The 14,126-nt window shown below is 39.3% G+C and overlaps 1 protein-coding gene across 6 annotated transcripts in view; it reads right to left on the bottom strand.

The window, feature by feature from the left end:
• Positions 1-14,126, bottom strand: part of PCDH15 (protocadherin related 15) — a 1,134,710-nt gene that overhangs the window by 397,794 nt on the left and 722,790 nt on the right. For all 6 annotated transcript variants that reach the window (XM_067465706.1, XM_067465711.1, XM_067465710.1 and 3 more), the window contains one exon: positions 6,134-6,289. In XM_067465706.1, coding sequence (XP_067321807.1) covers positions 6,134-6,289 — 156 coding nt within the window. The remainder of the gene's footprint in view (positions 1-6,133; positions 6,290-14,126) is intronic.

Below are 14,126 nucleotides of genomic sequence, written 5' to 3'. Positions count from 1 at the left end.
TTCAGAGAATACACCAAAAATGGCCAGGGTATCAAAAAAATGTCCTTTGAAGAAAGTTTGAAGAAAGTTCTTTTTTTTTCAACCTAGAGTAGGAAGGTGGAAAAGGCACATGAAAGCACTACTATCAAAAGGGTTGCCACATAGAAGAAAAAGAAAATGGATTCTATTCAGCCCCAGGGAATGTGATAAGATATAGATATTAGTTGAACATTAAAGTGGAAACAGAAGTTCAAGAATGTAGATAATGAGGGCAATGAGCTCTACTTCACTGTAGGTTTTCAAGGAAAAGTTCAATTGCCATGTGTTTGAAACTCTGAAGATCTGGATTTTGTGTACTGAACTGGAAAGCATGGCCTATGTGCTGTCTCTCATTATATGACAGGAGTAGCCATGTACAAGGAGGCAGAAAAACTCCTGTTCAGGCCACACTCTGCCATTCCCAGATGGGGTCCATGCAGCCTCAGTGGTAAAAAAAATTACATCCCCTTTCTATAAGTTGAAAACTGTTGGGAATTTTTCATAGGATTCTTCCTGGAATCATAGAATCTTAAGGCCCTTCTACACTGGCCAAAATGCAAGGATTTAAAAATATGGATTCCTCTTACATTTTGTGACCAGACAGGGGAGATGGCACTGGTTTGGCCAGTGATATTGATGCAGAGAATGGCCAGGAGATCCCTGTTGAAAGTGCAGTTTCCCATGAAACTGTCCCTGAGGGGTGTGGGGATGATGGTGTGCTTTCTGAATTGTTACCAGAGAATTCGCATGATAGGGAACATGAAAACAGCTTGGCACCTGGCCCAGCTGAAGAAATTAATAAGCAAATAGATAGACAGGAGGAGATCAGTCAAAACAGGAGAGCTGATCAGTGGCTTCGGCGTTCTGCCAGGCTCTGAGAGAAAAAAAGATAAGAAATTCTCAGCTAAAGTGAAACCAATTTCTGAGTGCTAGAGACATAGCTAATGGGGAGATAAAAGTCCCAAGTATAGGATATGTAGTCAGATGAAGCATCAGTTGGAATCAAGTCAGGATCTCATCCTTGTTCATGGAAGCTTTGCTTGAAAAATTCATGTTTCATGTGCCTTTGTTTCATGGTTTTGATTCTTGGATTATATGCTTCTATATTCATGCCTTGGATTCATGTTTCCTAATTTCTTGGATTTTATTTGGGAAGTTTTGACTTCATTTTTATGCACTTTGCTGGACTATTGCCCTGGACTACTTTGTTCCTGCTTATCTTCCTACCTAATTAGATTTACCTATATCTTTAAAGTGCTTTTTTTTTACCTTACTGCTTTTTAATTATCTTCAATCAAAGGATTGTTTTCCATCCAACGGTGTGGTGTTTAAAGTCAGAGGGCTTTTCCTGTCCTGAAGTGTAACATACCCCCTGAGACAATATATATCTGTCAAACGGAGAAAAGTTCTTTCTAATGTTTAGGAAGATTCTGTTTTCTTGTAATTTTAATTCACTGCTTCATGTTCTAGTCTCTGGAGCAGAAGAAAATCATCTGGCTCCTTCTACATGACAGCCCTTAGGATAGTTAAAGAGAGTGATCACATCACCTTTTACTATTCTCTTCTACAAGGTAAACACATCCATTTCCCTAAGATGTTTCTCATAAAGTTTTGTTTTTAGACATTTCATCACCTTGGTCACCTTTTTCTGGGCACATTCCAGCTTGTCAATATCCTTCTTGAATTATGATGCCCAGAAATGGACATAGTACTCCAAGTAATGTCTGAGTGAAGCAGAATGAATATGCACGAATGATTCCTTCAGCTGGAATACCCCCTTTCAATGCAACCCAGAGCTACACTTACACCTAGTCAAGTGGAGTTTTCAAATGATTTAGTTGTTAATTAGAAATGTTCAATTGAACAAGTCTATGAATGTACATTATCATCAATATCCTCTTGACATCATGGTTGTTAACCGGCATACGCTGTCTATTGTGACAATAATATCAAGATGGTTTACAAGAAACTAACATACAATAAAATAGGTAGTAGGTAAAATAAAACACAATGAGCAAACAATAGAAAAAGCTATTTTTTTTAAAAAAAAGTAGGCCTGGGTAACAACGCAAAAATTTGTTTCTAAAATCGATTTGTATTTGGGGTTTTTTTTTGTTTCGATATTTAAAATAATTACAAAATTTTCCTTTTAAAAAGTTCGATATTTACGAAATTTCATAAATGGTAAAAAAATAACGAATCGATTTCCGAAACAATAACGAATCGATTCGTTAATGGCGGACGCGACCGCGAAATACGCTAAAAAACCTCCAAAAACTTCTGAAGCTTCCCTCTCCCTCTGTTCTTGACTGTTGGTGTGATATTATAATTTTTTTTCACTAATTAAACCATAAAACTGGCCCAGACATGCGGAAATAATAACGAAATGACCTCAGAACAATAACGAAACGAATTCAATAACGAAATACGAAGCATTTACAAAACGTGTTTAAAAATTCGGTTTTTTTAAATGATTGCTCCTGAATGGTTCGTTATCATTTTGTAATTGGAAAAATTAACGAATTATTAACGAATTACGAATTAACGAAACGAAACCGCCCAGGCCTAAAAAAAAGCAATCAAACATTGTTAAGGTCCAGACAGAAGGGACTTTAGCTATTGTATAAAATATAAATATGAAAGTATCAGTCAAATGTGTCTGGCATACAGTCCCATTGTATGAAGATGAATATGCAGGAAAGGCACACTCTTCAGTAACAACTTTGTCAACATTCATAGGTAGGAGTATGTGCTAAATAAAAAAACCTTTGCAAAGAACTCTTTAATGTGTGGAAATTCTCACAATTGAACAAAAGGGAGAAGAGAAGTTTGATAAGAATATAACAGCACATAAAAAGGTTACCGCTCATTATGCCTAATGTGAATTTTAAGTAATGTTAGGGCATTGTTTGTAGTATCACACAAATTGGACCATTTTGAATTAGAAATCAACAATCTCTGTAAATAAAACACAGCTAATGTATGCTATAATTGTTTGTACTTAATAAATTCAATTATAGGAGAATGGCAGAATTTAGTTGTTTGCATTTTAATCCTCTTGCAAAGGGACTTAAAGCAGAGCAAACTGTATTTACAGCCAAAACATTAACAAATACAACATAATACAATTATAAAGCTTCAAGACACAAAAATAACCCTTCAATGTTTTCATTAGAGAGAACTCTGGAACAGAAGAAAGATGCTGGCAACCATTTGTGCCACTTAATAGAAGTTAAACCAATTCAACAGAACAATAATAGGACATGTTTTAAAATAATGGTTCTTAATGCCACATAGTATTTGAAAGTATTGTGAAGTGTTTTCAGTTTAGGCCTGGAAATGTAGAATAAAATTTCCTTCAGAAGACCAAGGAGGTAAAATATGTCAGACAGTAGTGGAAATAAATTACTAGGACACCATGAAGAAAAGATTCAGTTCCTGTTTACAGGCTGAGTAAATGAAAAAATTGAGATTTTTAAACATAAAACCAACAAGTTCTGAAATGTTGTGCTATATTAAAATAGTACATTTTTAATAAATTCAAACATGTAATGCATGACAATTTGCGGAGTGATAAAAGAAGCATATCAGTGTTAAAATAGAGAATTCATCTTCTGTATCCTCTATGTGGGGTTGCCTTTGAAGACTGTTCGGAAGCTTCAAATAGTCCAGTGGGCGGCAGCCAGGTTGTTAACTGGAGCAGTGCTCAGGGAGCACACAATTCCTCTTTTGCGCCAACTCCACTGGTTGGCAGTTTGCCACCGAGTACAATTCAAAGTTCTGGCTTTAGCCTATAAAGCCCTAAATGTTTCTGGCCCAGCTTATCTGTCTGAATGTATCTCTTCCTATGTACAATCTAGGAATTTAAGATAATCTGGGGAGGCCCTGCTCTCAATCCCGCTTTCTTCGCAGGCACGTCTAGCAGGGATGCAAGACAGGCCATTCTCAGTGGTGGCCCCTCGGCTATGGAATTCCTCCCCAGGGATATTAGATTGGCCCCCTTCCCTCCTGACCTTCCTGAAAAAGGTAAAAACCTGGTTCTTCGAACAGGCTTTTGGAAATGCAGGGCAATAGACAAATATGGAATTATATAATTTTGAAAAACAGAACGGCTTAGACGATGCTACTGGAAAATGTGATTAACAGGAAGACATTGGATATTTTTGTTTTTAATAGTTTTGTATGGATTTTATAAAGTTGTTTTAAATGTTTTTAATTGTTTTTAATTGTACACTGTGATTGTTATGGCATTGAATTGCTGCCAACCCATAAGCCGCCTTGAGTCGCTTCTGGGCTGAGAAAGGCGGGATAGAAATATCGCAAATAAATAAATAAATAAATAGCTTATTACTATGACACTGCTAGAAGAACAACTACATTCCAAGAAGAAAATCAACCTTGCCAAGATGGGATTTTTTATCCTTCCATCCCAATGCTATTACAGCATGGGTAGCTTTAACCATCGCCATCAAAGTTCGTTGGTCTTCTTTCCTTCGCGTTTGTAGACCCAACATTCCAATTTCCAACAGTCTTGGCCCAATGTACAACTTTACCTTGAATAACCCATTTATTTGTTCTAATACCCTCTTCCAGAATATCTTCACTTCCTCACATTCCCACCACATATGTGTAAACCATTCCTTCCCTTTTTTATAATGCCAACAATTTGAGCTGGACCCCTTTATCATACATGCTACCTGAGCTGGGGTTCTATGTAATTTTTGATAAATCTTTTTTACTAATTCTTGAAACTTTTCCATTTTAATGGTACTCACCACCCCCTTCATTATCTTATCTATATATATAAAAACACTCTGTGCATAATGGGTTCCTTAAAAACAAAAGAACCAATGAATGAAATCACACCAAATTTGGCAACAAACTGTCTCACAACACAAGGAGTGACCATCACTCAAAAAGTTATGATTTTGTTATTTGGGAGTTGTAGTTGCTGGGATTTATAGTTCACCTACAATCAAAAACATTCTGAACTCCATCAACGATGGAATTGAACCAAACTTGGCACACAGAACTCCCGTAACCAACAGAAAATACTGGAAGTGTTTGGTGGGCACTGACCTTGAGTTTTGGAGTTGTAGTTCACCTTTATCCAGAGAGCACTGTGGACTCAAACAATGATGGATCTGGACCAAACTTGGCACAAGCACTCAATACGCCCAAATATGAACACAGATGGCATTTGGGGAAATAGAACTTGACATTTGGAAGTTGTAGGCACTGGGATTCACAGTTCACATACAATCAAAGAGCATTCTGAACTCCACAAATGACAGAACTGGGGCAAAATTCCCATGACTAACAGAAAATACTTAAGGCCATCCAATCCAACTCCCTTCATCAGGGCAAGAAAACGTAATCAAAGTCTTCCTGACAAAAAGCCACCCAGCCATCGATATAGATAGATAGATAGATAGATAGATAGATAGATAGAGATAGATAGATATGAGTTACACACATACAGATATAGTATAGATTTGAAAGGGACCCTTAAAGAAGGACAATGATATGTTGCATGTTCCAGAGTAGGCAAACCATACGCTCTCCACATCAACACTGATAAAGAAACAGCAAGAAATACTGTTTACCCACAAGAATAAAGAAATTGCATATATTAGAAACCAACACTTTCTCATTCCTTTATTTTCCAGATCAACAGACTGGGCCACAGCAACGCATGGCAGGGGACAGCTAGTTTATGATATAATGGAAGCTTCACAGTTATATTCTTCTGGGTTCTTTTTGCTCTATTATTGTATATTATTATGGTGATATGTGTGTGCATCTCTTTTACTGTCTCACATCGCTCCAGCTGCTGTGTGTATTATAGGTCTCACTGTGCTAGGTTTGTTTGTTTAATTAAAATCATGATTTTCCTTAAGCGATTCGGCTTGTGGCAAAATGTTTTACAAGCACAGTGAAAGTTCAACATCATCTGTAGCCTTCCCCCTCTCTCCTCCCAAAGAAATAAATCTTAAGTGCATTAGTAATGCACTAGTGAGAAGGGAAGAAACACATTTTATGCTTATAGAGAATGAGCATTCAGAAGTGTGGTAATGTAAATACCAGCAACAACAACAGCAAAACTAAAACTGACCTCATTGACTGCAACATAGTACCGCTGCTGCTGAAACTGGGGAGAGTTATCATTTCTATCCCGAACCACAATCCGAACTTCATGGTAAATAATGGTTCCTACTTTCCGATTAATGCACTGGACTTGGACCACAATTGATTGAATAGACATTGGTGGCTGTAAAAAAAAAAAAGGAGAAAAACACAAGACTAATTATATTTTATAAGTATCTGGTTATACACTTTTGGTCATCAAACATTAGAATGACTGCTTAGAAAATAAGCTAAATGGTCATTCAATGGAACTTAGTCCTGAATAGATGCATACAAAATTGGAAATAAAGGCGGAAATCCTATCAATATACTTAGGTCTAAATGCTAAACAACTATATGACAGTTACTTCTGAGTAGATATGATTGCAGTAGAAGTTATCTGATTACATTTCTGGACTTAAAATATCTCTAAAGTAGGATTGTGTGCAGATCTGTTTTAGCTGATTTCGTTTGGCCAACCTGGCTTCTTTGGCTTGGTTGGATGGCCATAACAGCCCAGGCCCGTAGCCAGGATTTTGTTTCGGGGGAGCTGAATTTGATTCGGGGGGGGGGGGGCGCTGAGTCTGAGTGAAAGAGTGTTTACCCTAGCAAACCTTTTGTATCGTTACCCCAATACCCCCATGCATATGGGATATATTGAGCATGGTGATCAGATCATGATATGAATAAACATAACAGTTTAAATAATGTACCAGTAAGGCCTTTTCGTGAACCCCATGATAATTTGGGGGGGGGGGGTGAAGCCCCCCCCCGGCTAGCCATCACATTTTCCCATCTGTAATCGGACCACGTGGCAGCTGATCATGGCTCATCCGCTCCTATTGAACATCACAGTCACGTCCTGGATTCAGTGTATTTTTTTTAACTTGACTTCTGGCTTGGCCTCTCTCTTGAATCTTTTTGATTTTCTTTTATTTTCTTGATTGTTTTTATTTAGTTGGACTGATTGGGAGTTGGGAACATGCGGGACGAGTGGGTGGGGTGCATGTGCACATTTGGGGACTTGGAGAATCACTCTTTTTTGCTTCTTTTTCTCCTCCCCTCCTTTCCTTCAGAAAATACTTCTAAAAGATAATGATTAACAATAGTAATCCCAGCAAACAAAATGAAAAGCCCATTATCAGAAAACTACCATTTCCTCTCCTCTAGAGTAGAAAATAGAACAAGTTTTAAGGAAGCATTACACCCAAAGTATAAAGGTGTGTGTGTGTGTGTGTGGGGGGGGGGGGGGTTGGGGGGGAGGCACCACTCCAGGCAGGGCCTCCAGTGCCAATCAAGAGAAAAGAGAAGTCTTTGAAAACAAAGCCCAGGGTTGGTAGCTGCAGTTTGATTGCTCTTTTTTCTCTGGGGAGTGGGAAGCCTCCTTACAATTCCTTGGAGAGCTATATGCAGGGAAAGAGATTGTGTGCCTGCAGCGCCTGTAGCATCTGTCTCCTCTAGAGTAGAAAGAAACAGCTTTAATGAAACATTAAACCTGGTCCCCTCTACAGACAGAAGGGATAGTGTTGTAGTTTAGCCAAGGGTTGTGGCTGATACTGATGTAAATGGGGAAGTGGAACATGGGAACTCTGGGCCTGTGAACCAACATGAGATTTTAAATCCTGAAAATGATCACTCTGTCTCTAGCAGTTGGTGAAGATCACTTTCCAGAGAAGTGTAGAGATGGTGCAGAAGGGTAGTTCTCTAGTGGAACGAGTTCAGAAGCTGAAATCCCTGGTGGAGAGAATAATGAGTTGCATAGGAGACTCGGTTTTTGTAAACTTGGTGCTGCTCAACAGAATATCTGAAGGTCACAGAGAAGAAGAGGCCCGTATCAGGAAGTCATGGGAGAAGGCATGATTTTGGCTGTATATTAGAAAAGCCAGGGGATATTCTAGCCAGTATGGTAATTGAGACAACATCTCTTGCCAAGTCTTGGTCAAGCTTTCTGAGGGAATTCTAGTTCCATATCTTTACTTCTGCTTCATGCGTCCAAGTTTAAAGGATTGTTCCTGGATTTTTGTATTGGATTTTATGCTGTCTTGTACTTCCTGGTTTTCTTGTATTCCTGTGGTGGTGTCCTTTTGCTTTGGGATTTTGGGTTACTCTTGAACCTTGAGCTTTGTGGACTGTTTTATATGTATAGACTTTGAAGTTTTTACTATTTTTGCTACAGTACTTTTTATATAATCTTTAATGAACTGCTTTGCTGTTTAACTTGGACTGGAGTGTGGTGGTTAAGTAGAGAGATGTTTCCTGGCTTGGAGTGCAACAGAAAGGATCACGGAAAGAGTGGTATCTTAACTCTGATGCTTTAAATCCAGGTATTAATAAAGGATGTAAGGACAAAAAATGCCTAAAATGACAGGAAGGGAAGCCTAGGAAGTCCCCCCCCCCCCCCGCACTCCAGTGGGCCAGATAGGATGCTTTTTTAACCCCGTTGCTGAAATCCAGGCTCCATTCAAGGGAAGAAAGGAAAAGGTCCCAGCAAGGGAGCATCCTTAACCTCGTTGCTGAAACACAGACTTCCTTGAAAGAAAGAAATGAAAGGCTCCTGTGAACAGAAAGGGGAGCCTTGTAAGTTCCCCATTGCCACCAATGGGTTGGATTTAGCTGAGTTTTTTGGGTGAGGACTGAATAAGGCTATCCGTCCACCTGCTCGTTTTTGGGAGGCACATAAAAAAGGATACAGGTTAGGGCTGGGCAGTTTCGTTTCGTTAATTCGTAATTCATTAATAATTCGTTAATTTTTTCAATTACAAAACGATAATGAACCATTCTGGAGCAATTATTAAAAAAAACGAATTTTCAAAAACGTTTTGTAAATGCTTCGTATTTCGATATTGTATTCGTTTTGTTATTGTTTTGAGGTCGTTTCGTTATTATTTCCGCATGTCTGGGCCAGTTTTATGGTTTAATTCGTGAAAAAAAATTATAATATCACACCAACAGTCAACAACAGAGGGAGAGGGAAGCTTCAGAAGGTTTTGGAGGTTTTTTAGCGTATTTCGCGGTCGCGTCCGCCATTAACGAATCGATTCGTTATTGTTTCGGAAATCGATTCGTTAATTTTTTACCATTTACGAAATTTCGTAAATATCGAACTTTTTAAAAGGAAAATTTTGTAATTTTTTTAAATATCAAAACAAAAAAACCCCCCAAATACAAATCGATTTTAGAAACAAATTTTTCCGTTGTTACCCAGGCCTAATACAGGTGTCTACCAGAATCCGGTTAGCAGAAACAGATTGAAGTTCAGCTGAAATGCACAAGCCTACTCTCAAGAGCAACTTCCAAAGTGAAGCAACTATTACCTACCTAATGTTGCAAGACTTGAGAAACTGTAGGACAGCTCAGAAAAAAAGGTGTTTGCCTTCTGTTGGGATCATGCCCTTCTTTCAGTTGACTGCAGTAAATATAAATAACTAAGGGTGTGTCTAAACTGTGGAATTAATGTAGTGTTACACTACCTCAGGTAGTTCTACACAGTCATCCTGGGACTGATCCAAAGTGTTGAATTCTGGACCTGTTCTGGAATGGTGCTCTAGAGGTAGGACAAAATCCGTACTGCTAATCCGAAAGCCTCAGTACAAGTGGGAAAAGTGTCATGGAGAGGGAGCTATGCGTGGGGGTGACAGATTTGCCTAGCCTTTATGATTGGGTCTCTGGAGTGACCCTGACAGGATGCCATGGTGATTTGGGGTGGGGTGGGAGTAAGAAAGATGAATTCACCCCCTCATGTCCCCTTCACTTCTCCAATTGATCTTGCACTCCAGAAAACATCATTCCATTTTCTTGGCTGTATATGTATCCACATTTGTTTTATAATATATTGTTTGCTTTTTCACAGTCTCACTTACCATGGCACAGGCAATCCAAAGCTCTGTATTTGACCTGCCCCACCTCTACCTTTCTTCAGAACTGGTGATGCTTCACTTCAGAACATTTATGAAAGATAATAGCACTGTTCCAATCAGATGAGTGGGCAACCTTTCTTATTATTTCTTTCCATTATGATGACATCAATTTATTTCTATTACCTGCTCCCTATCCCTTCAACCATTTATTAGCCCGTAGGAAGAACCATCCTCTTAAGCCGAAAGCTTTGGGAGGGCATGAAATTACATGTTGACCAAAGGGTGCTTTCTTGTATGATTACCTAATTCTACTTTAGTTAATCCTGCCCAAATGCTTTTTTAAATTTACAGAGGATGTTTGCTCTCTTTTCTTTGTCTCAGAATAAGTAGCTCAATCTGTTGAAATCAAACAGAAAGGAACTGATTCTCTCTTGAAATAAAAATGAGCAGTGAGTAGCTTATAAATCTGTCTTTTAAAAGCCTTCAATAAAGTTCTTTTCAAAAATAAGTTAATAAAAAAGAGGACTGTGTATCTGGCTGTTCAGTTCAAAAAGTTAGGTGCTTCAGGGCTTCACCAGATCAGATGCGCCCAAGAATACAGCGTATGCCCTGGAGCCCCAAAAACTGAAGAAAAGGTAAAGCAATGAAGGAAGTGACTGGCAACAGAAAGAAGCTTCAGGCTTGGCCAGAGGGAAGAAACCCTTTTGGCTTACACAATAGGCATTCTTCTGGTTGTACATTCAAATCATAGGCACCTTTATGGAGAAGGAAACTGTGCTGACTAGTCTGTCAGATGATGACTTCACCTGAATACACCTCTTCACTGGCTAGAACATAACAATCTGGAGGAAGTACCTTCTGAATTTCAATAGTTTGTTTTCCAGCAAAAGAGAGAGTTCGGAAATATTCCCAGTTGAATCACTCACCAAAGTGTTATGCAACTGAAAGCAATCTTTTGTGAGTTGTGCGGGGAAGATAAGGAATTAAAATGTACATCCTTGTGTGTCTGAATGAAGGGAACAATTACCATTGTGTGTACTGAGATTTGTTGTTATAAAGAACTGGGAGTAACCTGTGCCATAGTATTCAGCTAGATAGCATTAGGGGTGTAATGAACAAGGACAGTGCTTGCAGGAGTGTGGTGGGGTGAGGCTCACTCCAAATTCCAAATGACTTCCTTTTTCAAATAAGACAGAATGGTGAAAATGACCCCAAAAAACTGTCAGCAGCTGCTGCATTTATCTTTGTATTGTTAAGGGAACTTCTGGTTGAAAAGGACATATTTAAAAATCCCTGCATTGCTGCAGAATAAATAACCCCAACACATATTTCTTTTTAAAAGGCTATATAACATTGTGCAGCCAATCTGGTACACACATACCACTCCCTAGATTCAATTATAAGAGGTTAAAAAAACCCCTCACAAACTTATTGTGGGATTGGCATTCTAGCTTTATCACCTTTTATTATTATTATTATTATTATTAAACTTTATTTGTACCCCGCTAGCATCTCCCGAAGGACTCGATGCAGCTTACACAGGTCAAGGCCTCAACACAACAACAGCATAACAACAACAATACAATTCAAAGCAAAACAAAAACATAAAGCAATAACAATAAAACATTACACCATAACACAGTAAAAACCAGGGCCGGGCCAAGTGATGGGTACAGATTAAAAAGTGCTGGGTGTGACAGGTGGTATGTTGGATTTCTGGCCAAGTGTAATGTGCAAAGAATCTTAAACTCTAATAAAGTACTTCTGGGACATAGTGCTGGGGTTTTCCTATTCCGGAAAGGCACATCAGAATAGCCAGGTCTTCAAGCTTTTCCTAAAGACTGCCAACGTGGGTGCTAAACTAATGTCTTTGGGGAGGGTGTTCCAAAGTCGGGGGGCAACCACAGAAAAGGCGCTGTCCCTCGTCCCCACCAAATGCACCTGCGACACAGGCGGGATCGCGAGCAGGGCCTCTCTGGATGAACGAAGGGAACTCGTGGGTTCATAGACGGAGATGCGGTCACACAGGTAGGCAGGTCCCAAACCGTTTTGGGCTTTGTAGGTAAGCACCTGCACCTTGAATTGGGATCAGAAGGTAAACGGCAGCCAATAGAGCTCCTTAAACAGGAGGGTTGACCTCTCTCTGTAAGGAGCACCAGTTAACATCCTGGCCGCCGCCCGTTGGACCAGTTGGAATTTCTGAGCCATTTTCAAGGGCAGCCCCACATAGAGCACATTACAGTAATCCAATCTAGAGGTGACCAAGGCATGGACCACCCCGGCCAAATCAACCTTTGCAAGGTATGGTCTCAGCTGGCCTTGGTGGTTACAATTTACCTGCTAGATCTAGACAGGGTGAACTCTAAGACCAGCAGTGAGAAAAACAAGCTTAAGTCATACCCTGCAATATTGTTTTATATATTACTAAGCCCCAAATCACCAGAATTGCCCTGAATGAATTGCTAGTTGTCCCCATGATATACAATAGTTTCCAGTAAGTATCATGTTTCTTTTTCAATTTAAACACACTTTGCCCTGGACTAACCCTGGACAGTAGAATTGTGTCCAATTCAGCCCGATTTGCTGTCTAGACAGGACACCATTGTCACCATCCCTTGCTTGCACTCTACTCCTTTTTGCTGGTTACACAAGCAGCCCTTTTTGATATTATCATAGATGATCATGGTGACCAAAATTTGTATACATAGAATTCTATGGCCAGTCAGGAGTGGACTCTGTAGTGACAGAAGCAAGGGAAGATGCAGGCTGCCCCTGCAGGGTGGATGCATTTATAGGCTGTTGAGATAATAGAGATGTGCAAAATGGCAGAAATCTGTTCTGTTTTGTTCTGTTTTCATTTCCAATTTCAGGTGCCCCTTCCCTTTGTTTTCGGGAAGATTTCGGGAGATTAGGAGGGGGGGGGGGGCGTTCGGATTCATAATTCAGGTTTCGAGTTCAGTTTCCATTTCTGGAAAAAAATATTCCCAAAATCAGAACTGGGGGGGGGGGGAGGGGGAAGCAAACTTCAAAACAAAAATAGAACAAAACAGAACAGATTTCTGCTGTTTCGCACACCCCTACTAGATTTAAAAACTCAGATTTTTCATGAACGTTTGAATTCGGGACTGCTCTAGTACAATATACTTATTTATACCCCACCTTTTCTCTCCACAAATGAGTCTCAAAGCAGCTTACATTAAAAGCATTTCAATGCAATTTAAAATCTAGAAATATACAAACATTAAAACAGAATTAAATATCAATGATATTTTTAAAATTCAGTTAAAATCCAAGAAAACTTATTAAAAACATATTCAAAGCTAAAACCACAGCACCCCCTGACTTGATCGAAAAAATATTCTTCTTTAAAAGACTGCTTGAATAAAAATGTTTTAGCCTGGACAACAGGGAAGAGGCCATTCTGGCTTCCCTAGGAAGGAGGAAGTTCCAGAATTGAGGGGCAGCCACTGAGGCAGACCACTCTCTCGTTCCCACCAGATAATATGATTGGAAGTGAAGATTTGCAATGCTGTTATCTTACCATAACACCTCCAGCATGTGCAAAAGCTTTATCTTACTCTATACACAGCATGAATTTCTGATTTGCATGTATATGCTTTGCACAAAGGATTGCTAATTGGCAGTCTATGAGGAATGCACTGCTTTCTTCCAGCTTTTCGTTTGAAGGCGCAATGTCCTCCAAGGTCCTGTCTTGAATAGTGCAACTCTGACTACAATATTTGTCATGTTTTTCTGTAAACATTATGTTTACTTCTTCAAGTGACACAGAAATAATGTCCTTTCACTGGGTTGTTTTAGGTTTTTTGGGCTATATGACCATGTTTTAAAAGCATTATCTCCTGACATTCCACCTGCATTTATGGCAGGCATCCTCAGAGGTTGTGAGGTCTGTTGGAAATTTGGAAATTTGGGTTTATATATCTGTGCAATTGGTGTGGCTTTTGTTGAGATTCCTCCAGGCACTAACTAGCCACACCATAAAACTGCCAGGCCATCAAATGCTAATCAAGGTGGCCAACTGAAACATCTACACTTGACTCCAACAGACAAGAGTTCTTTCTCCTACCCTGGACATTCCACAGATATATAAATGCAAATTTCCTA

This window comes from Anolis sagrei, chromosome 3 (genome assembly GCF_037176765.1).
Source record: "Anolis sagrei isolate rAnoSag1 chromosome 3, rAnoSag1.mat, whole genome shotgun sequence".
NCBI lineage: Eukaryota > Metazoa > Chordata > Lepidosauria > Squamata > Dactyloidae > Anolis > Anolis sagrei.
This window is presented reverse-complemented; position numbering and strand designations above follow the sequence as displayed.